Source organism: Pezoporus wallicus, unplaced genomic scaffold (assembly GCF_028554395.1).
Source record: "Pezoporus wallicus isolate ANWC-B61680 ecotype Strahan unplaced genomic scaffold, APGP_CSIRO_Pwel_v1 contig_8090, whole genome shotgun sequence".
NCBI lineage: Eukaryota > Metazoa > Chordata > Aves > Psittaciformes > Psittacidae > Pezoporus > Pezoporus wallicus.
This window is the reverse complement of record NW_026642841.1, coordinates 666524-694185: the sequence shown is the minus strand read 5'-3', so window position 1 is coordinate 694185 and position 27662 is coordinate 666524. Positions and strand designations below refer to the sequence as shown.

The 27662-nt window shown below is 53.3% G+C and overlaps 2 protein-coding genes across 2 annotated transcripts; one reads left to right on the top strand and one right to left on the bottom strand.

Moving 5' to 3' along the window:
• Window positions 1–533: 533 nt before the first annotated feature.
• On the bottom strand, window positions 534–4808 carry PXMP4 (peroxisomal membrane protein 4). Its single transcript, XM_057432388.1, has 4 exons — window positions 4264–4808; window positions 3182–3244; window positions 2326–2524; window positions 534–1368 (listed from the first exon to the last, which is right to left on the bottom strand). Exons 1-4 carry the CDS (start codon window positions 4806–4808, stop codon window positions 1108–1110), a joined length of 1068 nt encoding a protein of 355 aa, XP_057288371.1. The 3' UTR covers window positions 534–1107.
• On the top strand, window positions 4376–25551 carry ZNF341 (zinc finger protein 341). The gene is made up of 15 exons (XM_057432357.1): window positions 4376–4396; window positions 8814–8924; window positions 10039–10226; window positions 11646–11798; window positions 12404–12634; window positions 14141–14330; window positions 15483–15567; window positions 16527–16717; window positions 17614–17807; window positions 18597–18805; window positions 20125–20221; window positions 21430–21562; window positions 22038–22149; window positions 22917–22987; window positions 24462–25551. Exons 2-15 carry the CDS (start codon window positions 8816–8818, stop codon window positions 24974–24976), a joined length of 2478 nt encoding a protein of 825 aa, XP_057288340.1. The 5' UTR covers window positions 4376–4396; window positions 8814–8815; the 3' UTR covers window positions 24977–25551.
• Window positions 25552–27662: the final 2111 nt, after the last annotated feature.

Here is a 27662-nt window from a genome sequence, read left to right as displayed (position 1 = left end):
GTGTTATATGGCAGAGCAATGCTCTGCACTAACAGTTTTAGTGTATTCATTGTAATAGCTTTTGTCCTTTCCCAGCTATCTGGCTGATCTCCTGTTCCAGCCCTGTGTGTGCTGTGCTACTCCTGGGGCTCAGCAGGGTATTTTGACAAGGAAGATTCACTCATCTATTCACTCGTGGACTCAACAAACTACAGGTACGTTCAAGTTTGATTACCACTAACATGTGCCACTGCTGGGGAGGGCAGATTCTGGCCCTACAAGAAACCCATGTGCTTATCTTCCACCTAAAGAAAAGTGCTGTTGCAAGTGTTGCTCACTCATACATGTGAAGCACCAGGGTGCTATCTGAGGTGTGCAATGGGCTCCAGCCTGTTTCCAGAGCAGCCCGAGTTGTGTAACTGTTCTTGGTATTTAGTTCAAGCAGCTCTTAAAAACTTTACCAATAAGTTTCAAATAATGACAGGGTATTAATTAGTGCATTTGCAGAGGGACAGATTCAGCCCAAGTGCATGAAAGAAACCAAACAAAAGTAATCTTTCCAAGCCCCACTTCCCAGGCTCGTACCAGACAACGTTAACAGTTTTATTCCTCCAAAATCTTAATGTCTCCCTGAGGGCAAACTGCAGAAAAACCCTCTTAAGAAGCACACATTGTCCTTGGATTAGCTTAAACAAGACTGCCAGTCAGCCACAGAAATCAAGAAATGATAGTTTTGCTTTGAGATGTGAGCAGGTCCCTGCCCCCCTCCCACTATGGGGAGCACAGTGAGCAGTCAGATGATCCCAGAATGGTTTTTCATGGTTAGACATACTGTCAGGCTGTTATTTTGTAAGTATATTTAGTCTCTTAAAAAAGCCCCAAAGCTATTCTTGTGGGGAAAATAAGGCCTCCCTTAAAAAAGACTGCACCAAGTTTCTGGAGGGCATTTACTCGCTCTAAACAGAGCCAAGAAAAGTCTGATCAGAACACTTTGGCCAGGATACAACAGGCAACTCTGCTTAATAGCTGTTAGTTTAACTAAATCACCAGTCAGGAGCAACAGAAGAACCTTTTCCCTTAGCTGCCAGAAGGTGCCATCCCATTCAGAGATGTTTTACAATGACCCACCTACTTGTCTGTCCTTTTGTTATAAATGAGGAAGTCAGAGATGTCGTGCCATGTGTTGCTATCGTCATACAGGTAGGTCATGGAGGACTGCAGGGAGGGCTGCAGGGTGTGCCGGTGATACTCGAAGAGCCACAGAACTGTGCCCCAGATTAGAGCAGCAACAAGTGGAAATGGATCCTGCTTTGGCTGTGGGATATAGCCCTTTTCCACTGCCAGCCGAGACAGGCCAAACAGGATCCGGGACAGAAGGTACATGATGATCTGCATGAGAGAAAACCCAAACAGCATGAGGTAAGCACCCTGAGCAGGACACTGGCCAGGCTGAGTGATGTTGAAGCGATAAGGCTGTTAAGAGGGGTGGAAACAGTTTACCCAGCTTAAAGGCAAACATGTTGTAGGTTCATGTATCAAGCAATCTTTCTAGTAGGAGATGTCTCTGTCCTCCAAATCCTACTTCTCTGCCTGGGCTCTAATTTAGTAATAGATAAGTTACACTTCATACATCTTTGCAGTTGCACAACTTCTGTCCTTGATCAGTTGTTACCTCAGATGCTGCTGCTGATGTAACAATCACAGAGCAGCTATGGTCACCTCTCAGGCAGGGACAAACTCAGAAGTGTGGACAGATCCTAAACCCCGGCCTGACTGATCCTCCTGCAGGGCACTGCATAAGTAAAACACTTGATTAAGCTACATCTGTGTGTTTTACTGACTGATAAACCTGTGACTGTGCCAACAACCAGCTTTCAATCAAACATCCCCTGAGCAGCTTTTGTTTAACTATGCTAGTGTAGCTCAGGAACTGACTGTGCTCTGGACCTGCAGCATTCACAGTAAAGGGCTTAGCCTGTGAGTAGGCAGAGCAGGAGCACACACAGTTGGTTACCACAGCCCAGATGACGGGGAGGGGGGGGAAACCAACAGCTCTGGATTGTGTGCCTGTCTGCCTTCCTAGGCTTACAAGTGCAGCTCTAGAGGTAAAGCTGGGCTTTTAGTGCTCACATTGCATACACCTTCCACAGAGACACACAACCACCTCTACAACTGGAGTGTAAAGCAGCCAAAACAAGAACCTGTGTGAAGAGGAATGTGGTAAAAGAGTAACTCTACACTGTAAGAGCCCCTGACGCATGGCAGGCTACAGCAGTCACTTCCTGGCACATGACCATCCATCTCTTGGGGCTTTTGGGCAAGGAAACTTTGAACCAACACATTTACCTGGCTGTTGATGGGGTTGTTGTCACCAAACACGAGCCAACCCCCAATGCAGGCTGCAAAGAAGGAATGAAATGGGATTTTCTTCCCCTGCAGTCGGGACTGCAACGCCATCAGCCCCTTGTAGGTGAACACAAAATATGCCAAGTTCCGGGAATGAGTGTACGTAGCCTGAGCAATCGCCTTCAATTTTTCTCTTAAACTGAAGGAAAGAAACAGACAATTAGGAGGGCACAAAGGCAGGACCACTGCAGCCCCCCAGCCTGGACACTGCCCCTCTGACAGGGACTGACAGCGCGGGCACCCCATAGAACATCTGGTGAGGGAGCAGAAACCCCTTCACCTCTGGCTCATTCATCAGAGTAGAGCCGACTTAGACCATGACTGTGCTGCTGTCTAAATCTATGACTAGAAATACAGCAAATTCATAAAATACATAGGAATTCATCAGAATACAGCTCTTCTTAGACTGTGACGGTGCTTCTGTCCAATTCCATGACTAGTTAAGCAGCCTTTTCTTTGATTACTGCCTAGGTGTAAACTTCTGGCATAAGTGGGGAAAACCAAAACATGCACTGCTATGGTTTGGCTTCCCTTATTAGAGCTGACAGCAGATTGTTGCTGTTTGCATCTGCTAATTTCTCTTCTGTCCACTGGTTCTCATCAACCATACTATTAGTGGCTCACTGCATGTATTTGGTGTGTATACGAGCTGCCCTGCTTAGCTGTCAGAACAACAGACTAAGAACATGGCTCATGCATCTTTCTGCTGTTTAAGCCCTTATGAAGCATGAAAAATTGAAAGTTTGGATGAAAGCATTCTAAGCAGTAATACAAAAGCACAGAACTAGGGTCATACCTTCCACTCTTGAACAGGAAAGTCATCACCAGGGCATGTGGGGCACGAACTTTTGCTCCATAACTGCAAAAGCAAATACATATATCAGCATTTTTGCATTATAGAACCCCAGACTGGTTTGAGTTGAGAGGCTCTTAAAGCTCATCCAGTTCCAACCCCTGCCACGGGCAGGGACCCCTTCCACTAGAGCAGCTTGCTCCAAGCCCCTGTGTCCAACCTGCCCTTGAACACTGCCAGGGATGGGGCAGCCACAGCTTCTCTGGGCACCCTGTGCCAGCGCCTCAGCACCCTCACAGGAAGAGCTTCTGCCTAAGAGCTCATCTCAGTCTCCCCTCTGGCAGGTTAAAGCCATTCCCCTTGGCCTGTCCCTACAGGCCCTTGTCCAAAGCCCCTCTCCAGCTTTCCTGCTGCCCCTTTAGGCACTGGAGCTGCTCTAAGGTCTCCCCTTCAGGAGCCTTCTCTTCTCCAGACTGCCCCAGCCCAGCTCTCTCAGCCTGGCTCCAGAGCAGAGCTGCTCCAGCCCTTGCAGCATCTCCGTGGCCTCCTCTGGCCTTGCTCCAACAGCTCCAGGTCCCTCTTGTGCTGTTGCCCCAGAGCTGGATCAGGGCTGCAGGGGGGGTCTCCCCAGAGCAGAGCAGAGGGGCAGGATCCCCTCCCTGAGCTGCTGCTCACGCTCTGGGGGTGCAGCCTAGCACAAGTTCATGTTCAGTTTCTCACTGACCAGACCGCAATGCTATGATTGTATTTCTATTCCACTGACAGCCAAAAGACGCTACCTAAGCTGTTACATGTCACTTCTGAGGCAGCCCAGACGCAGCAGCACTCCCAACCCCAGGCCCTGTGTAGCCACGGGCATACACAGAACACATTCAGGTATACCGGGTCCTTAGGGGACCCTAAAACCATTTGAAACCCCACTTATGTGGAAGGGAGACGGAAACGCTTCTCCCGAAACTCCTCTACAGGAGCACCGGCCTCCTGACAGATGAGGAGAGCGCAAAGCGGCCCTCGAGGCCCTGAGAGAACCGAGACATCCCCCACCGGTCCTGGCACCTTCCCCGCCCCCGCCCCGCCGCACTCACACGGCGCCGTTGCGGAAGCCCTTGATGACGGCGAGCGCGGCGCGATACCGGCGCTGCTGCAGGAGCGCGTTGGCGGCGCGGAGCAGGGCGCGGAGCGGATCCCCGCCGCCGGCGATCTTCGAAGCGCTGGAAGGTAACGGGGCCGCCGGGCCCAGCCGGGCCGCTTCGGGCCGGCACCGGGGATGCGCCTCGCCTTTGCTCACCCCGCGCCCGCCCCGCGCCGCCGCCTCCCCGCGCTGCCTCCGCCGGGCGAGTGGCGGCGGCGGAGCCGCCCCTTGAGGCCTGGCGCGGCGCGGCTCGGGGGTGCTCCCGGCAGCGCGGGGCCGTGCCCCGCTCCCCGCCCGCCCCTCCCCAGCAGCGGCGGCGGCGCGCACCGGCGCGGCCCCGGGGCAGGCGGGCGGCGCGAGCGGCCCCGCGCGGCGGCGGTGATGGCGGGGCGGGACCGGACCGCAGCGGGCGGCCCCCGCCGGCAGCGCGTGGCTCACCGCGGGGACCCGCTCTGAACCAGCCCGGCCCCGTGCCAGGGGCTCCCAATCGCCTCCCATCGCTCCGTGCCCGGCGCTCCCTGTCTGTGCCCAGGGAACGGGAGCAGCCCGGGCACCCCCATCCCTCAGCCCCCCGTGCCCTGCATGCTGGGTCCCCCCGTCCTCCCCGCATCCCGGGGCTCCCCGGGTGGGTGCTGGCTCCTGCATGCGTGTGTTGCTGCGGGCAAAGGCGTTGCACTCGGGTTCACCGCAGTTAAGTGTCACGGGCAGGTGCCATCCGAAGGGATGCTAGTGTGTGGCACCCTGACACCGAGCTCAGCGTCAGCCTCTCTGGAGGAAAACTGCTTCACACGGGGTTTATTTCCTAAGCTGGATTACACGGGTATTCCAATTTCTGTGGGGCGACTGCTGACTGGAAGGCTCTGCATTGGTATGGTCGCCCTGTGGTTTGCGAACAGCACCTGCCATCACAGCAGAAACAGGAGCAGAGAAGAAATACTTCTGTTTTGTCAGGTTACTCAGTGCATTTGACCGGTCTCTGTGTAGAATCAGGTTCCCTGTTTTCTTCTCAAAGGCATAGAATCCCAGCCTGGTTTGGCCTGGAAGGGACCTTAAAGCTCATCCAGTTGCAACCCCTGCCATGGGCACGGACACCTTCCACTAGAGCAGCTTGCTCCAAGCCCCTGTGTCCAACCTGCCCTTGAACACTGCCAGGGATGGGGCAGCCACAGCTTCTATGGGCACCCTGTGCCAGCGCCTCAGCACCCTCACAGGGAAGAGCTTCTGCCTAAGAGCTCATCTCAGTCTCCCCTCTGGCAGGTTCAAGCCATTCCCCTTGGCCTGTCCCTACATCCCTTGTCCCAAGCCCCTCTCCAGCTTTCCTGCAGCCCCTTCAGGCACTGGAGCTGCTCTCAGGTCTCCCCTTGAGGAGCCTTCTCTTCTCCAGGCTGACCCAGCCCAGCTCTCTCAGCCTGGCTCCAGAGCAGAGCTGCATCCAGAGCCTTTGCAGCATCTGCATGGCCTCCTCTGGCCTTGCTCCAACAGCTCCAGGTCCCTCTTGTGGTGCTGCCCCAGAGCTGGATCAGGGCTGCAGGGGGGGTCTCCCCAGAGCAGAGCAGAGGGGCAGGATCCCCTCCCTGAGCTGCTGCTCACGCTCTGGGGGTGCAGCCCAGCACACTTGCTCCTCATTGTGTGGGGTTCTTGCAGGATCCAGGAGAACAAAACATTGGAGCAGATGAAGAAAAAAAAGTGTATTTATTCCTTTTCAGCCCACAACTGGTAGCTTTTAGCAGCAGTTTGTGTGTGTTGATGTGACCACAGGTCAGTGGTGACTTGGCAGCTGTGTTCTCAGCAGGTGCTGGAGGCAGAGGTGCCTTTTGCCTGTTACTGAAGCACCCGGAGCTCTGTACATGACACTGTGAGTGTAAGAGGGAAGCAGTGCCTGGTGGAGCGGACACTCTTGTTTCATCTCTGAGAGAAATCTGAAAGGGGAAAACCACAAATCAGTGATCTTGTGCTTTTGTCTTGGCTTCCCAAATCACCCAGTTCTTGACAGGCTCTGGGGAAAGACTCTGCTGCTGCCAGATGAGATGACTTTTGCTTTAGGTTTCATGACTGTGAAGAGCGTCCTACAGGCTGGTGCTGGCTGCAGTCCATGCAGGATCAATCCAGAGCTTTCTCCTGGAGCCCATTGATGGCTGTGAATGGCATCAGTGTATCTCTGCTTGTCTTCATGGGTTACTAAATCCTGGATGTGGTTTCCCTCTGTGTTGAGTGTGGATTGTGCATTTGCCCCATGAAGCTGCAGGGACTCGGTGGGCATTGCATGGATTGCCACATGGATAAGGAGCAACAGATTTCTGTGGTCCTGGGCATCCTCTCCAGCAGAAGACTGAATGTAACACTGGCAGCATTGCTGCATTGCTCTTGCCTGTCTTTAGAGCTTGGCTTCTCCTCAAGCTTCTTCCTGCAATCATCTGACTTTAGCACTTGGAAGATGTGGCTGTGTGCCAGAAGGAAACCCAGTTGTCCAGTGCTGGGCACAACGAGAGTGGAATTCTTGATGCAAACTGTTCTTAATTGTTCCCATAATGTACTGAACCTGAACTTTGGACCCCCCCTTGTCCTTTTGCATCCTGCTAGCTCACTCCTGCTGAGGAGGAGCTGCTCCATTTCACTCTGTGGTTGGGATGTGCCAACAGGAGCCTGCATTGCTGCCTGTGCAGTTGCCAGGAGGTGATCTGTACAAGAGGAGGTGCATTTTAGAGCAGGCCTTTGGTTGGGGTGGGAGCAGATGCACTCAGGGGTGTTCCAGCAGCATTGTGCTGTCCTGCAGGGCTGGCTGCAGCTCTGCACCAGCCGAGGCTGCAGAACTGGACCTGCAGCTTTGCTGGGATTTGTGTCAAAGGCTTCTCTTAGGCACAGAGGTGGTTTTATGGTGTGGTGTGGTCTGCAGCTGCCTGTGCCCTCTGCTCCCTGCACTGCAGAATGCGGCTCTCCCCTCTCCCAGGGCACGTGCTGTGTTTGCAGCCTGTCGTTAGTGATCAGAAAGGTGTTCCCAGTCTTGATGGTGCTTGCTTCACACTGGAGGTGCAGGAGAAATGACTATTTAGGTTACCTTTAAAATGCTGTGGATTATACAGATTCCCTGTCAGGAAGGTAACATCCTGCTTGTCCAGGAGAAGTGTTCAGGTGACCAGAGGAACTGCAATGCTGGTTCCTTTATGCTGTGATCTGTTAGGGCACTTCACTGTCCTTCCTGGTGCTGGGTGAGTGACCTCTCATCAGGAATGGTGCTCGCCTCACTGGTTGGAAGTGTTCAAGCTGATTTTCTTTTTACTGTGGCCCATAATTGTGAGTTCAGAGCTTTGCACCTTTGGTTTGCAAAGATCTTGGAGAAATGAAAAGCAGCCTAAGAACCCTGCACTTTTTGTCTCTTAACTTGCAAGGTATAACATGCAACCCTGATATGCTCCTTGTTTTATCCATGGGTTCCCTGTCATAAAGAAATGGTAGGGGGGAGTGATGCATAAAACCCACCCTTTTCACCCCATAATCAGGTTCTTCTACGTCTGAGTTCTAAAGGAGTGTGCCAGGTTTGACCCATTGGCTCACATGCTGCTGGCAGGGTGATCTCCCTGCGTGAGCCCTCCCATTGCCTGCATTTCTCTGCAATACTTTAGAACATTTTAGCTGCAGTGAAAAGCCTTTGTGCCAAAGCGAGTGAGCTGATTCTGCCACCAAATGTGGCTGGGGGAGTGTGTGCTCTGCTGGAGCCCAAGGGAAATGGGAATGAGAGAGAGCAACTGGCACCTCTGCTTGAGAGGAGCTCATGGAGGAACCCCCTCCTGCAGTGGGACCCTGCTCTTCCACATGTCCCAGGCTGGGCTGGCAGCCGGTGGCTGAGTGGGTCCCCCCCCACGATCTCTCCCAGGAACCCACACTTTAGTCCTTCCTAAAGCTGTATCTAAATCCTCCTGTATTTGTAGCCCTATGTCTGATCAGATCTGGGAACACTGGTCTAGAAAACCGGGGGACATTTCTAACACTGCTGCTGGAACAGAGTTGCTGCCACCAGAGGTTTTGTCTTCACTGAGCTCAGTTGTGTGTGAGGTGTCCCTGCCCATGGCAGGGGGGATGGAACTAGATGATCTTAAGGTCCTTTCCAACCCTAACTTTTCTGTGATTCTGTGATCACACTCTGTCCCCAGGCAGGTTCTCCCAGGCTGCCCATCTGACCCATGCATTCCAAATAGCAATTTCTCAGCTCTTTTCATAGCCAGTGCTTGAAAGCATCCTTCCTCTCTGCAGCAGATGTCTGAAAACAGGCCCTCTTCTGGCTTTCCTTGCCCTTCTTCCCTTTTCTTATCGTATCAAAGGAGTGTATGGAGGCAGGTGGGAGTGTTGCTTTAGGATGACAGTGAATGCTGTGGTGTAGAGGGGGCAAGAAGGTGAGAGCGGCTCTGCGAGAAGACAGCAGCAGGCAGTGAGCAGCTTCCCTCCATGGCTTGTGAGTGCTCCATGTTCAGCCTGTGATTTACCATCCATGCTTGTGTCTCCTTGCAGGAATGGATAACCAGACAGTGCTGGCTGTGCAGTCCTTACTGGATGGTCAAGGAGGTGTGGCGGATCCGTCTGCTCAGAATGTCAACTCCTCTGCTGCCATCCAGTCCATGGGTGAGTCCAGTCCTGGTAGCACTTGGGGAGAGAAGAGGGGCAGCAGGGCTGCAGTGTGCATTTCTGACTATTGGAACAGTCAACAGAAGAGCTGTGTGTGTAGGGTGAAGCTATGAGTGTTGTGAGCCCTCAGCAGAACTGGGCAGAGCAGGAGCAAGGGGGCAAGTGCCCAAGTTAGCAGAGATGCTGTTGGGCATGGTCATGACAATAGACTTGACCATATGCTTCCAATAAAGGCATGAAGGGAGGGAGCAGCCACTCTCCTGCCACTAGTGCTTGTTACTGTTCACGTTTTTTGTTTAATGAGCCATTCCTTGTCCTCTGGGAGGTACAGCTGCACTGAGTAGCTCATCTGTGGGACTGCATATGGGAACTGGTCATTTATGTGCACATGAACACTGGTAGTGCTTGACCAGGACTCGCTGGGTGGTACCGACTTGCTCCCTGGAGCAGCTATTATCTGTGTCCCCAAAAATGTTCTGCTTTGGGCTGTGAATCAGATGGGAGGTACAGCCTTGTGGGTCTGACTGGATCCAGTGCCAATGGTGTGTGCCTGTGGGGTTTGGTAACCTGCAGGTGTCATCTAGGACGTGGTAACTGGGTTGTCTTCTTTCTGCTTCTAACATTAAGCAGAGGCACCAAAGATGAGCAGTCTTGGGGATGGGTGGCTTTTGGACACAAGGTGCCATCAGCTCTGCCCTGATCCAAGTTACTTCTCTTCCTTTGAGCAACCTTGAGTAATCAAATCTGCCTCAGCCAACATAATGCAGGTGCTTTGGAAGAACCTGTTTTGCGTAAAAGCAGAGAGTGCTACAGGTTGTTCATGTCTTTGGGATGAGAAAGCCAACGGGATTCAGTTTGTCCCATGGAGATGGTGGGTCTCATGTGTGGGAGCAGGGCTGGAATGGGCTCAATCACATCAGCTGGCTTTAGAAAGGGCTTGGGATCAGGAAGGAGGAACAGCGTGCCCCTTGCAGCTGATCTGTCCTGATGATGATGCCCTTGAGGTGCTAAGATCCAAAGTGTCTCTTTTCCTGTGGCTGTGGTTGGCATGTGTAGCACTGGGGGTTGCAGAAGGAAGCCCAGAGCAGTGACCTGGTCCTTTTGATTGCAGATGATGAAGACGTGTTCCTCTGTGGGAAGTGTAAGAAGCAGTTCAACTCGCTGCCTGCCTTTATGACCCACAAGAGGGAGCAGTGCCAGGGCAGTGCCTCTTCCCTCTCCACCGTCTCGCTGGCCACCAACAGCGTGTACACCCCGTCCATCACGTCAGTGCAGCAGGCTCCGGGTGCCAGCCGGCAGGTACCATGCTGCAGGCATAGGTTCTGCTGCTGTTGCTGGGGTTTGGGAGTGGGAGAGATCTCTGGATGATGTATTTAGATCCAGTGGTGCCTCAGTAACTGAAGGGGCCTACAGGGATGCTGGAGAGGGACTCTTCATCAGGGACTGTAGTGATAGGACAAGGGGTGATGGGTTCAAACTGGAACAAGGGAGTATAAGATTAGATATACAGAAGAAGTTCTTTACTGTGAGGGTGGTGAGGCGCTGGAACAGGCTGTCCAGAGAAGTGGTGAATGCTCCATCCCTGGCAGTGTTCAAGGCCAGGATAGACAGAGCCTTGGGTGACATCGTCTAGTGCAAGGCATCCTTGTCCATACAGGGGTTTGGAACTGGGTAATCTTAAGGTCCTTTCCAACCCAAACCAGCCTGTGATTCTGTGATTCTATGACCTCTTTCCTAGAAGGCTCAGCTGTGGTCCTGTTGGCTTTTGACCTCATGATTAAAGCTGCCTGGTCCTCTGCAATGAGGTGTCCTCCAGCACAAGTGTCTGATGGCCCCTCCTTCAGGACAGGAGGGGTTTCACGTTGTGTTTGTGCTACAGCTGGACTTTTGCTATACTGGAGAGCCCCCGTGTCACAGCCTGGCAGCCCAGCCGTGTGCCTGGGTGCTTGCTGTGCAGTGCTTAGGGTGGAATGGCCCTTGCTGTCCTCTGGGCCATGGTCTGGCTTATGGACAGAAGAGGGGGGCAATGTCTGGCAGCTTCATCCCTGCATCCCTTCTCTCAGTTTCCGGCAAGTAAGCCCACATAATGTGTTGTGACAAGTGTTTGGGGGAATATCCTCTCTGAAGCAACTCTTCTTCCCAACAGACTTCTCAGAAGTGAGTCCCTTGTGCATGACATGTACTGTGTGTGCAGGCGTGGTGGTTTCCAGAGTGCTTTCAAACCAACTGGTTTCTTCAAGTTCAGTGGCTGGTGCTGCCCAGGGCTGCAGGCACTGGTTGTGCCCATGCAGCAAACAGAATAGCCTTCCTCCCCTCCTCTAATCCAACTCCAGTCTGAAGAGGAGAGCCTGATGTTCACCATCTGCAACGAGAGCAGCCTCCCTCAGCTCTCCTTCTTCCCTGGCTGGGAGGAAGCACCCAGGAAAGGCCTGAGCTTGTCTGTGACCACTGTGTCCTGCACATCTTGTTTAATAACCCTGACCTGAACTGTAGCCCGTGACCACTGTGATATTTTACCTCCTTTTCTGAAGAGTATTTCTGGAGCTGCCTTATTGTTACTGCCTGAAATTACCATGGACTCAGCAGGGAGCTGTAGATGGTTACTGTGGCTCATGTGGTGACCAGAGGCTGTGAAAGCCGAGACTCAGGCCCAGGAAACAGCGCTGTCATGGGTTTTGGTTGACTGCTGCTCAACCACGTGTTCTTTTGTTCTTTCAGCAAATTTCTACATACATCACGGTTCCCCCATCACCTTTGATCCAGACGCTGGTGCAGGGGAACATCTTGGTCAGTGATGAGGTGCTCATGTCGGCCATGTCTGCGTTCACATCCTTGGACCAGCCCATGCCGGCGGTGCAGCCCCCGGCGCAGGTAAGGGGCAGGCAGGGGATTCCCTCTGCATGGGGCAGTGCTGGCACAGCCTCAGAGCCATGTTGTCAACCTGAACCCTGGGCACCTTCCAATGTGACAGCCAGGCTCAGGGAGGGTAAATGAGAGGACAGCTTCAGGGCCTGTCCTCTCCTGGTGGTCTTGCTGCTGGATGCTCAGACCTTTGTAACGTGGTCTCTCCAGCTTTTTATTGAGCCCCCATACAGTGGTTGGATCTCTTTCTGCCCGAGATGGGTGGTTTGGGTTCTCCATATGGCTGGCCAGGCTGTATACACTCCCCATGCTCTCACAATGTTCTCTGGAACCAGAAGGATTAAAGCTTTAAAAGCAAAAAAACCCAGCAGTGGGGCTTGAGCACTTGGGTTGTGGAGGAGACAGTGTCTACTGGCAGGTCATGCCAGGCCTCTGCAAGCCAGCAGTCTGGTCCAACCTGTCAGTTGTGCCAGGACATCATCACTGCTCCTTCAGGATCTGTTTTGAACTGGGACTGGGGATGTGTGTGATGGATCAGCCCTCCAACCTGTCGCTGCGGCATTTTCAGTGTCTTGTCTGTGTCTCTTGTCTGTGTGTCCCTGTTGTGGTTTCAGAGCAGCCTGGGTATGCATGCTGGGGCTGGCTACCTGTCCCAGCCACCTCCTCCGCCACCACCGCCACCACCTCCACCTCCTCAGCCTCCACCTCCTCCTCCCCCGAGCCTGGGGCCTCCGGGGCCACCCGGCAGCGGTGTGGTGGAGGTGTACAGTGCACCGGCTCCTATGGCAGCAAACAGCACGGTGGAGATGCAGGGCCTGGGCATGCAGCCCTACCCACCCATGGAGGTAAGGCCAGGGGCTGGCTGTGCGCAGGGGCTGTGTCCTCCTGAGTCTCTTCTGACAAGCAAAGCTGTTTTGGAGTCACCTGGGCTAGAAATATGGAATTAGTCTGGGAATATGTGTTGGGGTATTTGGCAATGATTGTTTCTGCAGGAGGAGATACTGAACAGAAGGATGTTGGCAAGATGATCATAGAACCACAGAATGGTTTGGGTTGGAAAGGACCTTAAGCTCACCCAGTTCCAACTCCCTGCCACAGGCAGGAACACCTTCCGCTAGAGCAGCTTGCTCCAAGCCCCTGTGTCCAACCTGGCTTTGAACACCACCAGGGATGGGGCAGCCACAGCTTCTATGGGCACCCTGTGCCAGTACCTCAGCATCCTCACAGTAAAGAACTTCCTTGTATGTAACCTGAACTTCCCCTGTTTCAGTTTGAACCCATCACCCCTTGTCCTATCACTGCAGTCCCTGATGAAGAGTCCCTCTCCAGCATCCTCATAGGCCTCCTTCAGACACTGGAAGCTGCTCTGAGGATGCTATTATGGGGATTCTCAGAACAAGAGAGGCAGTTAGGAGGGATAGGGGACTCAGCTGGCACAGGCTTAAGAGACCTGAATGTCTGCTGTGCTTGAGAGATACCTGCAGGTGTTGGGAGGGGCAGGGAGCTCACCTCCCAGAGAGGTGCAGAGCACCCACTGTGCACTGAAGGCTGCAGTGGAGAGCAAAACTCAGTCTAAATAGCAATGAACTTGGCAAGGTGGCTTTTTCTAAGGAGAGGCATTGGCAAGGGTGGGTTTACCTGTGGATCAGCTGCTCACAGCCTCCAGGTTAGCACTGCCATTCACAACAGGAGCCACTGGGTGTGACAGAGGTTTCTCACACTTAGCTTTGTATCTGTTATCTGATGTGGAAGTACCAGTGGTCAGAAATGGATGGGGATGTTGGATACACAGTGTCTGTGTAGTTTATCAGGGTGGCATCAGAAACACCCTTAAACCATTTCACCCCAGACTGATGCTTTTTTATGTGTCCTTTTCTAACATGGGTGCTGATGTAAAAGCTGGGCTTTGCCACATTAGATTTTCCTGTGCTTTCTTTCCCTTCTGCAGTCCTGCCAGGGCAGGCAGCAGGGCCTGAAGCTCCCTCCCTGCCTTCAGGGCTGTTGTGAATCCACTGGGTCAATGGGGATCATCCTGGTAACCTGCTCTGGAGGTATAAGAAACTTCTAGGCATAAGACCTAAATGAGGGACTAGATGGCTACTTCAGGGTGTTTCTTTGCTGTCCTGTAATACCTGCTGGATACTTTGTGATGTTCAGCAGGAGAGTTGCACACTGTGCAGGGTGTTAGTTTTAGTTAGAGGCACAGTGCTGGACTGGTGAGCCAGAAGCTTAATCCAGTTTGCAGGAGGCAGAAGGCTCAGCCTGGTGTGGCAAGTGCTGCTGGAGATGGAGGTTAGGGCTCAATGTAACTGCAGCAAACCTGGCTCCACTGATAAACTGCACTCTTGCAGGTACCCGGCCAATGCGTGGACAGTCCTGTGTACCCCTCTCCTCCTGTGTACAGCCCTGGGAAGCAAGGGTTCAAGCCCAAGAGCACTCCCACCCCTCTGGCCAGTGCAGGAGGAGGCAGCGTGGTTGGGTTTGATTCCACCTCTGCTGTCAAAAGTCGGCGCTGCAAGAGCGAGGCCGGGCTGCAGGAAGGTGAGTGCCCTCAGAGCACCTGCCCTGCACTAACCTGCTTATCACACAGGGCACCAGCATGATATGGGCTCTCCAGGGCCTGTGGGATGGCACTGGCTGGGTGTGCAGCTCTGGAGGAGGAACGTGATGCCTGAATGAAGCTATCGAGGGCAGGGCAGTGTGGATGTGCTTCTTGTGTGTCGCCTCTGAGTGAGCCCATGTGAAAGGAACTGTCCCTGGGCTGCTGCACGGGCAAGCTTGTGCTGAATCTCTGCAGCTGCAGAGATTGGGACATTCTGCAAAGTGAGGTGTTAGAGCTTGGGCCCTTTTAACTTGAGGAAGTGCTGGTGGACTGGATGTGGCCTGGCCCTGAAGGCTCTATTCCCAAAGCTCAACAGACCTGTCCCTGTTGGGTGTTTTGGTGCCTGTCTCCAGGTCAGGCAGGATGGGATATGCCTCATCACAGGCTGGAGGAGCGTCCGATCCTCTCTGGCCAAGCCTGACCACTGCTGACATGATGCGCACATTGCTGTAAGTGACAAAGTAGGTCCCAGGCATGAGGTGAAGGAAAACCAGTGGCTGGGCCTCTGGAGACACAACCATACGCATTCTGTGGTTTAACCTTATTTGCAGAGGTGGGAATGATCATGCAGGCTGCAGCTCTCAGTCCAAAAATTCCTAGAGCAGCCACTGGTTCTGCTGTTTGTCATTGGTTTATACTCCATCAGAGTAGACAGAAGATGTGACTGAGTGATCTTCTGCATGCAAAAACTATGCCTGTGCTCTGTCTGTTGGTGAGTTCCTAGGAGAGAGAACTGGGGCCCTTCCTCTCACTAATCCCGTGTCTTTTCTCAATGTCCAGCGTGCCCTTAAAGTAGGTGCTTTATAGCACAGCTGGAAGGGTACCTGGAGTGGTTAATGCCTGAAGGGGATGCCCTGCCCCCTGCACTACTATTTTCCTCTTTGCTAGCTCTTCTAGACTTAGCTCAGGCTATGTTCAGTGTGTGTTTGTGTCCATAACCTCTCCCCAGTCTGGCCAGGCAGATCTTACCCTTACATAAACCCTTTATTCCTGGACCTGAGTGGACATGTCTTGGGGTGAAGGCGTTGTGATGCAGGGGGACAGGGCTCTGCCACATGGTCTCATTCCTGTGTGTGTTCTTGCTCCTCTAGGCAAGCCCAAGTCCCCCAAGCTGAAATGCACTTACTGTGACAAGGCCTTTACCAAGAACTTCGACCTGCAGCAGCACATCAGGAGGTAACAGTGCCTCTAACCTGGCCACCACAGTATGGCTGGGGTGGAGGTGGGCACAGCTCCACTGAGGGAGCCTGTGCAGTCTTCATGTTTGTCATGTCCCAGCATCTGTGCTGTACTGAGGGTGCACACCTCCCCAGTGCGTGAGGTGAAGGCTGCATTGTGGATATTATCTTCTTGCTGGTTATGGGCTGGGACTGGAGACTTGTCTCTGATGAGACGTTGAAAGCCAAACCTGTTGTCAGTTGATCACTGGAGCAGCAGCATCGCCACTGTTTGCCTCTGCGCTTTCCTCTCCCTCCTTAGCAAGCTGCAGCCTTGGTGCTTGCTGGTGTTAGCAGGCCATAAGCCAAGCTAAGTGTCGGCAGAAGGAACCCTTATAAAGAGCTTTTCCCTGGCAGGAGACTGTTGAAATCTTCGAAGTTCTCCCCAGTAGAGTCTGCGGAACTCAGGACAGATGAGAAGGACCAAGTGGTGGTTTCCCTCCCCTTCCCAACCAGGACTCTTCACATACTCCATATGCTAGAGTCCTCCATCCTCCTGAAGCAGAAGAGCAGGGTGGAAAGACCTTTCTCTGTGGACAGGGGAGAGCAAATTCAGGGAGGTCTGGGGGCTGCACGATAGATGTGTGTAGGGAAGGGAGAGATGACCGGGAAAAAGAGGGTTAGAAAGTGATGGTGTCCCCAGGGTCCATGCGGAGACCTCAGCAGCGCATGCCCTGACATTCCTGCACAGCTCTTTTCCTCTCCCACTTCTTTAATCCCTTGCCTTCCCTGGACTGCAGGAGCTGTGTCTGTGCACCAGGCTGGTTTCCCCAGGCCTCTCACATCCCACCTACTCCAGCTGATCAGGTCTCAAAGCCCTTGTCTGGCTGGTTGAGGTGCCTGGTGCAGTCCTGCAGCAGCCACCCTGCCACATTCTCTGGTCCCTCTCTCTGCTGATGTGGTGCCTTCTGCCTTCAGCCACACAGGTGAGAAGCCTTTTCAATGCATCGTGTGTGGCCGAGCCTTTGCCCAGAAGTCCAATGTGAAGAAGCACATGCAAACCCACAAAGTGTGGCCTCCAGGCCTGGGCTGCACCATCTCCCGCAACTCCATCACGGTGCAGGTTATGGCCTTGAATCCCAACCAGCCTGAGGACGAGGAGAGCACAGGTTTGGTTCTGGGGATGGTGTGTGCTTGGGGCAGAGCAGTGATGGGAGGAACGTGCATGTCCTTGCACCTCCTCACAGGGAAGGAAGAGGTGACATAGGAGCTGTGTATGGTGGTTGCATCGCTCCTGTGGGTTCACAACACACATAGAGAAGGGAGTCATATCTGCTTGACTGCAGCTGTCAGCTGCATCCTTTTGCACCCCCAGCCATGGGGTTCAGGTGGTGGTGGAAACAGTGGCTCCAGACTCTGTGTGCAGAAACGCGCACACAGACAGGGTGATGAGGCATCTTCCCCTTTTCACTGCTTGGCAGCTGCAGCCATACTCAACAGCAATGACCTAGTGGCCAGACAGGCTGGTGGCTTAGCACAGCCCAGTGCTCTGGCTGTTTGTGCAGGTCAGACATGGGCTGGGTCTGGCCTAGCAGCCATCTGAAAACACTTGAGGCAGAGAAGAGCTCCTTGCTGCAGATGGGGTCTGGATACCCTTTGTGTGGGTGGCCTTGGTCCTCATAGGAGGAACAAGGTCATGTCTAGGACAGGGCCCCACTGGAGCTGCTCTCTGCAGCCATCATGGGAGCTACTGGCTGGGTCTGACCTCCTGCCTGCTGCCAGAGGTGGGAGGAAGCCTGGCTCTGGTTCAGTGGCGGAGGACTGTTCTGGTGACTGCTTCACAGGGCAAAAGAGAATGGGTTAAGGAAAGGAGGATGAAGTAGTCAGAGCCCTTCATAACCTGTAGACGTATTTAAACCCACCCTGTTAGATTTGTCTGACGTAAAGCATCTGCCTTTGAAAGGAAGGAAGAAGCTGGAGCAGGGGCAAGCCTGGCATGTCTCAGCAGCATGGTGCTTGCAGAGCAGCTTGCAGCAGTGTTGTGACTGTCTCTGCCTTTCTCCAGGTCTGACTCAGTCCTCGAGGAACCCTCCACCACCACCCCAAGACATGAGCCCGCTGGACGAGAGTGAGGGAGGCAAACTGGAGACCAAGCAGGTTGTGTTGATTGACAGCTCTTACCAGTGCCAGTTCTGCCCCAGCAAATTCAACACCTATTTCCAGCTCAAATCACACATGACACAGCACAAGAATGAGCAGGTAGGGACAGAGGGGGGCCTGTGTTGGTGGCAAGATTGGGGTGGGCTTCATACAGTGCACCAGCTCGCAGGGTCTGTCCTCAGCCTCCTGCTCTGTAAAGCTGCCAGTGCTCTGAACCCACACAGTTCAGCTCTCTGCATGTCTGGGTTGCAGCTCTGTGGTCTGGGTGGCTTTGGAAAGCTCCACTGCCTCTACCCTGCTGAGTGAGAAGTCAGCCCAGCAGGTTTGAGTGCACAGAGAAGCATCAAAGAAGCAAAGATCAAAGCTTTCAGTGCAGGTGGCAGCTCTCAGGTTGTGGGACAGTCAGTGCTGGGTGTTGTGCTCTCACCTGCTCCAGTGGATACTGACACCCCTATCCCCACCTTTCTTAGGGCAGTGCTCTGAAATCTGTGTTTGCAGAACATCCAACTCCCAGCAGGTCCTGCTCTTGCTTCCCCTGGAGCTGCCCAGCCACATTTTGATGCTGAGGTGCTCTTTAGATACCCTTTCTCTGAGGAAGGCAGCAGAGGAAGGGGATGTTTTGCCACCACATTGTGTCCTGCTGGATTGCAGGGCAGGATTTCTTTGCTGTACTTTGGGCACTAAGCTGGCTGTGGGCATGGTGGGATGCTCTGGGAGCCACAGTGCTGCTTTGTTCTCCAGCACAGTGAGTTATGGGACAGTGGTCCCTTTCTGTAAATGACCCAGCAGCAGTGATTTCCACAAAGGAAGGCCACTGGCTGCTGGCAGAGGATCTTCCCTGTTGTTTCCATGCTGTGTCACTCCAGTTGCTCTCCCTTCTTCTCCCAGGTGTACAAATGCGTGGTGAAGACCTGTGCTCAGACCTTCCAGAAGCTGGAGTCCTTCCTTGAGCACATCAAGAGCCACCAGGAGGAGCTGAGTTACCGCTGCCACCTCTGCAGCAAGAACTTCCCCTCCCTGTACGAGCTGGGTGTGCACCAGTACTCCCACAGCCTCCTGCCCCAGCACAGCCCCAAGAAGGACGTGGCCGTGTACAAGTACAGTAGCAATCGTGCTCACAAGGCTTGTAGGAGTGAGTGGTGCAGAGTGTGTTTGATGAGTGGTGGGGACAGGAGAGGGAAGATGGGGCCTTGTGATCAATGGTTCTTTCGGGCACCCAGGTGGCAAACCAGGCTGGGGCCAAGCACTTTGAATGCAAGGAATGTTTCAGGGAGACTGAAAGGCTGGGATCAGTTATGTGGGAAGATCCCATCACTGCAAGTCCTCTGATCACCAGTCAAGAGTGAGATGGGCACAGCTGGATCAGTGACCCAGGGAAGGTCCTGCCCAGCCTCTTCAACACTTCCAGCAATGGGAGTGCTGTAGGAGCTGTGCCCAGGGAAGATCTCCTGTCCCTTTGCTGTGAAAGGGTCTATTCTTTCTAGTAGTGTAGAGGGAAAGGGTGAGGAGTTGCATGAAGAGATCTCTGGAGCTTTTGAAACACCTGTAAGGACATACAGGAAGAATAGGAAGCCCAGAAGATTCTGAAGTGACTTTGGAGTGTCATGGGATAGCTGCTACTTGCATAGACCATGGTTTCTGGTTATCCTTGCACTGCAGAGCTTCACCCTACAGTTTGCTGGTGGGGATCTCTGAGATCAGAGCCCTGCTTATGTTTGAGGAGGTTTTAGTCTGGTCTGGGGAAAAAGCAGTTTGCACAGATGTGATGTGTGAGTGCCTCTGCGTTTATGTTGATGGTGCACATCCCCATTGCCCATTATCACTCAGCTCTGGCAGAGGTCTCCAGCAGGAATACTGCCAGGTTAGGTGAGAACAGGGGTGAGGTGGAGAGGGCCCAGGTGGTTTTGGAGAGGTGGGGTGGGAGCTGAAGCTCTGTTAGATGCTGTAGGCCCCACATGGAAGTGTGTCACCTTGTGGCTGCCCCAGCCATGGGTGACACTGCTTTTATGCTGTGAGCCCACTCAGCTCCTTCATTGGGAGCTGCTGTCTTTGTGCAATGAAGAAGGAAGGAGGTGTTTTAAGTAAGGTGAAGTCATTCCACAGGGCTTGTCTCCATGAGGAAGCAATATGGAATCTGTGCTCAGGTCTGGGTGCTCCACGTGGGAGAGCAGCAGCAGTTAAAAGGCTTCTCCACGCAGTTCTCCAGCATCTCCCCTAGTGAAGGATGCTGAGTGTGAGTGTGACCTGGCTTTGGGGGTTGCTGGTTCAGAGCACCTGGCTGGGGGTGTTGCTGTTTGTACCAAACCCACCCAGTCAAAATCAACCTGGAAGGTGCCTGGGCTGGGCTCTGCCTGCAGTGTGGGGCTTTGCAGCCATGGCTTTGCTCACAGGCTCCATCCTTTCTCTCCACATCCAGATGTGTCAAGTGTGTAAATAAGTACTCGACCCCGGAGGCGCTGGAGCACCATCTGCAGACAGCGACACACAACTTCCCCTGCCCTCACTGCCAGAAGGTGGGTGATGCTGCCTAGGCCGGCCCTGGACACATAGTGAGGGCTCTGAGGGCACCCTCAGCTCCCTTTCCTCTCCCTTCCTACCTCAGTACAGACTGGCAGGCTTGTGAGGGCCTTTTCAGAGAGGCAGAGGTGATGGCAGCCCTGACCTCTCGCACAGTACGCTCCTCCCCACAGTGCTGGCTTTTCTCCTGGTCCCATTTGCTGAACAAAATCTGCCAGGGTTCCCCCTCATTCCTCTCTTTTGGATGTGTGCTCTGTGTCCTTGCCAAAGAGAAACATGTCCGAGTGATGTGACTGGGACCACAGTGATGCCTGGGTAGGTTTGGGTTGAAATCCTCTCTTCAGCACAGTTTGAGGGGCAGAATTTTGTGGGGTTTAAATTCTAATAAATTATTTTTTGAAATCCAGTCTAGAACGTGGTCCCTTGCTCCTCTGTAGCAAAGGAACTGCAGATCCTGCAGGGGGGATGGGGACAGTGGTTTTCTCAGTGCATCCTTCCTAAGCAAGGAGTTACCGTGAGCTTCTTATGCTTTCTGTACAGACTACACCTTGTGCAGGAGCAGTGATGCCCCGTGTGTGCTGCTGGCTTTTAGCTATGGTTTGGGTGCTGTGGTGCCCCTGGTTTGGGTGCTGTGATGTCCATGGTTTGGGTGCTGTGATGTCCCTGGATTGGGTGCTGTGATGTCCATGGTTTGGATGCTGTGATGCTCCTGGTTTGGGTGCTGTGATGCCCTGGTTTGGGTGCTGTGATGTCCCTGGATTGGGTGCTGTGATGCCCGTGGTTTGGATGCTGTGATGCTCCTGGTTTGGGTGTTGTGATGCCCTGGTTTTGGTGCTGTGATGCCCTGGTTTGGGTGCTGTGATGTCCATGGTTTGGGTGCTGTGATGTCCCTGAATTGGGTGCTGTGATGCCCCTGGTTCGGATGCTGTGATGTCCCTGGATTGGGTGTTGTGATGCCCTGGTTTGGGTGCTGTGATGTCCATGGTTTGGGTGCTGTGATGCCCTGGTTTGGGTGCTGTGATGTCCATGGTTTGGGTGCTGTGATGCCCTGGTTTGGGTGCTGTGATGTCCATGGTTTGGGTGCTGTGATGCCCCTGGTTTGGGTGCTGTGATGCCCCTGGTTTGGGTGCTGTGATGCCCCTGGTTTGGGTGCTGTGATGCCCCCGGTGCACTGCTGGCTCTGAGCCTGGTCTCTGTGTCGTAGGTGTTCCCCTGCGAGAGGTACCTGCGGCGCCACATCCCCACGCACGGCGGTGGCAGCAAGTTCAAGTGCCAGATCTGCAAGAAGTTCTTCCGCCGGGAGCACTACCTCAAGCTGCATGCCCACATCCACTCGGGTATGGGGACATGTGCCTGCCCCTGCAGGGGCCGAGCTGGATGAGCTTTAAGGGTCCCTTCCAACCCAAACAATTCTGTGGGGCCCCCTGGCACCACAGTGCCTGTTGTCTCTGTGCCATCTTCCTGCCCTGGCTGTTTTCCTGACACCCAGGGTAACAGAGTTGACTGTACTGAGTCATTTGTAGTAACACGGGCTCAGGAGATGTATAGGTTTGGTTTAGCCTTGTGCCCAGTGCTGCACCACTTAGAAGTGGGACACACAGGTTCTCCGTTGCCTGTGGTTGTGGAAGTGCAGGAAGCTGGCTCTGGAGAGCAGGAGCAGTGTGGATTGTATCTATCCACTTACCCATCAGGTGGGATAGGGAAGTTTGGAGAAGTTTATGGAGAAGCAGAGTGCCCAAGTGAATGCTATGAGTGACCAGAGCAGCTCTGTGTGACCAGACTCTCCCTGACTCTTGCTCTGTTTTCCCCCAGGTGAAAAGCCCTTCAAGTGCTCAGTGTGTGATGCAGCTTTCAACCGGAAAGACAAACTCAAGCGACACATGCTGATCCATGAGCCCTTCAAGAAATACAAATGTCCCTTCTCGTATGTAGTGCATCTCCAGTCTGGTGGCATGTCTTAATGGGGTTGGGATAAGGTTTGATATGGAAGGAATGGTACATGTGTGCCATCTACTAATCCACTGCTGCTTGGGGAGGTGGAAATGCTTTGTACTGTTAAACTAGGAACTCAGAAGTCCTGGTCTTTTGTCATTGACTTTCTGTGGGGCTACATCATTTCATCTCAGTTCATAAGCCCTGTAAAATAAAGCCTGCCTTCACTGGAGGGGTGTGTGTTACACCTGGGGGGCATGGGGGAAGAGGAGTATTTGTCCACAGAGCACAGGGGTTGCCTGGAGATGGGCTCTCCCCAAGTGCCATGTCTTGAAAAGCACTTGACAACATGGGAGCTAATGTTTGAGCCAGAGAAACCCAGGTTTAGGAGCTGATCCCCAAATCCATGGCACAGCCGTGGGCCTTCTGATATAGCCAGGACTGACTGACTGACTGCCCCTTGCTCCAACCACCTTGTGGCTCTTTCCAAAACACTCCAGCTGGGATCTTGAACTGGCTGCTTTTAGGTGCATTCATAGTGAGACACAGACCATGTGCAATACAGCAGAAGCCATGTGTCCCTGTACAGCCTGTTTGTTTCTTCCCCCTCTCCAGCAGCGCTGAAATAGTGGGGACTGCACCAAGGGACCCATCTGGGTGCTGCTAAGGAGAAGGGTTGTGGATCTCTTTATGGCCCACGATGTGTTTATACATCGATGTCAGTGGATTCATGCTGCTCACCAGCATTTCTTCTTACAGAAGCCACATGGGCTGCAATAAGGAGTTCAACAGGCCTGACAAGCTGAAGGCTCACATCCTGTCCCATTCAGGTAAGTGCAGCTCTGCCAGTGGAAGTGACTGGGATTCACTGGTGCTGCAGGAGTGTGTTACAGGAGTAAACCTGAGCAATAAGAGAGCAAACTGTGGCAGTGCCTCTGCTGTATAACCCCACAAGCACAGGATGTTCCTCAGAGGTGTCTTCCCTGCAGTGTCCCTCTACCACCACAGCTATTGTGTATCTTCCTCTGGGAGAATTCCTACTGCCTGTGGTACAGTGTTCCCAGATGTAGGCCTGAATACTGAATAGAATTTACTAGATTTAGGTTTTTGCTCTCTGTTGCTGCAGACCTGTTGAAGTGAGCTTGCATTTAGAGCTGAGTCTCAGCTTTGGGCTGTTTTCTAAGGCAGTATAAACCCATTGGCAGTGTCTGCTCTGAGGCTCAGGAGCAGAGCTGCATTACTTGGTGTGTTTGCTACCAAATGAGTGTCCAGAGTGCTCTGTCCACTCTTCCCCCAAACCATCTCACATTCAAAAGGAGATCTCATGGGATTTGGTTCCCATCTCTCTGTGTCCCAGAGATGATGCTCCCACTCCTAATAAAGATGTGATTTATTCCCATACCCCAGGGAACCTTCAGACTTGTCTCTTGGGGTAAAACCAAGAGTCTTTTCTTATGCTTGTCATGTCCAAAGCCCTGCAGAGTGTGATTAGCTGGGACTGTGCTGACAATGCAGTAGATGGTTTGTTTCAGACTCTACATTCCCCTACTTGGGAGGAAAAAGAAAGTGAAAATGTCTTTACTTGGCAAATACACTTGGACAAAATCACAGTTTAAGATTGTTTTGTGTTTTCGTCACAATTACCTGACTTTTTCTGGTGGTATTTTAATCCTCCCATTTGAGGCAAGACCTATGGTTTTAGCTTGTTGTAAACACACATCTAAGGTGTCCACTCATCCTTTTCTGACTGCAGATTTGCTTGGCGCAATGTCTCCTCCTTTTTATCTGGGAGCATCTCCTTGGAAGAGGAGATGAAGCTGTCATAGACTCACGGAATCCCAGTGTGGTTTGTGTTATAAGGGACCTTAAAGCTCATCTAGTTCCAACCCCTGCCACAGGCAGGGACACCTCACACTAAACTATCTCACCCAAGGGTCTGTCCAACCTGGCCTTGAACACTGCCAGAGATGGGGCAGCCACAGCTTCTCTGGGCACCCCATGCCAGCGCCTCACCACCCTCACAGGGAAGAACTTCTTCCTTAGATCTAACCTGAACTTCTCCTGTGTCAGTTTGAACCCATCATCCCTTGTCCTGTCACTACAGTCCCTGATGAAGAGTCCCTCTCCAGCATCCTTGTAGCCCCCTTCAGATACTGGAAGCTGCTCTGAGGTCTCCACGCACCTTCTCTTCTCCAGGCTGAACAGCCCCAATGTTCTCAGCCTGTCTTCATATGGGGAGGGGCAGGTTTTCCTGATGGATGCAGGTCTCTAACCAAGCTCTCTCTCCTCCCATGCTCTGTGCAGGAATGAAGATCCACAAGTGCCAGTACTGTAACAAGTCCTTCAGCCGCCGAGCCCACATGATGGAGCATCAGCGCTCTCACACCGGCAACTACAAGTACCGCTGCCCCACCTGCAGCAAGGGCTTCACGCGCCACAAGTACATGAAGGACCACAAGTGCCGCCTGGGCTCCCCCAAGGACAAGGACCTGCAGCTCAGGAAGCCCCAGAAGAAGCGGGTGGCCCGGGGGCGCAAGGCAGGCCTGTCCCTCCCCAGCCCGCTGGGGCTGGCAGAGCTGAAGGACGGGGCTGTTGGGGAAAGCCTCCCTGAGGGTGGCCCCAACAAGGAGCCCTTCCAGGAGTCAGACGCTGTTCTGTCCATCGTGGTTGGGGGGTCAGGAGCTGCTGACTCAGACCTCGTTGTTCCTGGACAGCCCAACAGCATCACGTCCAATTTGGCCCTAGCAGAATTGCAGGGTGCTTCGGACAGCCCCTGCACCATGCTGGCTGTCCCCGTGTACATCCAGACAACAGAGTGACAGTGCACAGAGCCACTGTGTGGCTGAGGGCTGCTGCTGGGACTGTCACACTTGGTGCTGAAATTTATCCCAGTGGAAAAGACCAAAGCTCCTGTGGGGAGGTAGATGGATATGGGAGAGAACAGCTTTCCTCTCCACTTGTTCTTCCCATCCTTGGGTAGAGGGCTGCTTGGAAGCCACTGACGGCTACAAGGCACTGAAGAGAATGGCTCCATTATTTCTTGTCCATCTGTGTCAGCCTAGGGCAAGAAAGATCAAGATCCCTGAATCAGGGTAAGGAGGAGCATCCAAACATGCACCAAACAGAGCTGCTGAAATGGGGTGGCTTTGCAAATCACAGCCTGTCCCATCTGTGGTTTTTCTGGCCTAAAAGTTGTATTGCCCAGTATTTGGGTGGCCTTTCCGAGAGCAAACTATTGATCCTTCCTAGTGGAAGCAAGTTGATCTTGAGATCCTTTGGGAACACTGTTCAGAAATAGCCTGACAGACTTATCTTTGGTATCTTTCTCCTCTCTGTCTCCATCAGCAGAAAGATCACCTTGTCTGTACATGTGTTATAAACACCATGGACCTCATGTGCTGTGTGGAGGTGGTGGTGGGGGGAAACGTGCTTCTTGTTGGCTCTTCTCTCTGGCTGGTAATGCTCTCCAGGGGGTGTTCTTTTCATTGTTCTTCTCCATATCCAAGCATCTCCAAGTGCCTGAGACATCCATGAGTTAATCCTTGGGACAGTTAAAGGTGACACCTTCTGTGTGCAGGGAGGAGACTAAAGCCTGGGTGAAGTGACCTGTCCCGGTCACACATGAAACCTGTGGTGCACCGCGAGGAAGTTTTCTGTGATCAGCTCCTGTGTTGCAGGGTTCTTTTGCTTCCCAGCCTGTGTGTTCCCTTAACTCAGTTCCATGCACCTATTGTTAATTCCAGTGGGACATGGGCAGGTGGGAGTTGGTGTGGTCCAGTAGCAAGACACTCCAGTATGAGAAGTCTACTCCTTAAGGGTAGACCTTAGAGCAGCTCCAGTGCCTAAAGGGGCTGCAGGAAACCTGGAGAGGGGCTTTGGACAAGGGCCTGTAGGGACAGGCCAAGGGGAATGGCTTTAACCTGCCAGAGGGGAGACTGGGATGAGCTCTTAGGCAGAAGCTCTTCCCTGTGAGGGTGCTGAGGCGCTGGGACAGGGTGCCCAGAGAAGCTGTGGCTGCCCCATCCCTGGCAGTGTTCAAGGGCAGGTTGGACACAGGGGCTTGGAGCAAGCTGCTCTAGTGGAAGGTGTCCCTGCCCGTGGCAGGGGTTGGAACTGGATGAGCTTTAAGGTCCCTTCAATCCAAACCAGTCTTGGATTCTGTGATTCTGTGACTGGGACGATTTCTGGGGTCCATTTTTCTTCTCTGATTTTCCCTTTGGGAATACAGCACAGGGGCAGGGCTGGAGGCCAGGGCAGGCAGGAGAGCACCAAGTCGGCTGCTCCCTTCTCCACTGCTCTGCCAGGCTCCTTCTTCCCTCTACCACACTCAGCATCTAGCTTTATGCCTCAGTCACCCTGGAGACTGTGGCAGGGTTCCTATCAGGACAGGTCCCACAGCCTTTGCCCACTCACTTCCCAACTCCCTTTTTGCCCTTTTCACTTATTTGTGATGCTTCTGTACCTCCTGCTGTGGGGGGTGTTAGGAAATGGAGCCCAGGGCCTTACAGAGAAGGGGATTGTTCAGTCTTTAGATGAGGTTAAGGGGAGGTCTTGCTGCTGCCTGCAGGAAGAGTGGAGAAGGTGGAGCTGGACAATTAGAGGTGCACAGGAATGGGACAAGAGGCAACAGGGACATGGGAATATGGCAGCTTCTGACTTGGTGTAAAGAAAGACATTTCTACACAGAGAGGCTGTGAGAGCTCAGAACCATCCTGCTCTGAGTGGAGCTGGCTGGGCTGCCCTTCCTACTTAGGAGTTCCTGTGCTTCTGTGAAGCATCTTGTCTGCTGTGAAGGGCAGGGTTCACTTGCCCACAGTGTAATCTATTTTAAGTACTCGGCTCTCCCAGGAGGGGAACAGCATCAGGAAATTGTTTGCTTAAATACACTCTTCCTCTTCTCCTCCCCTCTGTACCTGCACCACACGGTGTCATTATGTGGGCTCTGGCACTCGCTGCAGCGCTGTGCTTGGGTCTGTTTTGAGATGATGATGATGTGTTTGTTGTGTGCTGCTCCTTCAGCTCGGAGGCTCTGATGGAGGCTTGGCCTTTCCTTCCTGAGCCCTGCTTCCCACCAGGTCTGTGCATGGGCCAGTCTGAGGGTGATGCTGGGAGCTGGTTTTCACCGGTTGTGCTGAGGGTAACGCAGGGAGTAGAAGCAGAGCCACAGAACAGCCTCAGGATGTGGGGGCTGAAAGATGCCACCCAGCACTGCACCTGCAGTCCTGATCCAGCTCTGGGGCAACAGCACAAGAGGGACGTGGAGCTGTTGGAGCAAGGCCAGAGGAGGCCACGGAGATGCTGCGAGGGCTGGAGCAGCTCTGCTCTGGAGCCAGGCTGAGAGAGCTGGGCTGGGTCAGCCTGGAGAAGAGAAAGCTCCTGAAGGGGAGACCTGAGAGCAGCTCCAGTGCCTAAAGGGGCTGCAGGAAACCTGAAGGGGCTCTTTATGCAGTGTGTAATACAGCTTCCCCTGCGTGCTGTGGGCACAAATGCGCTCTCTCTCCTCCT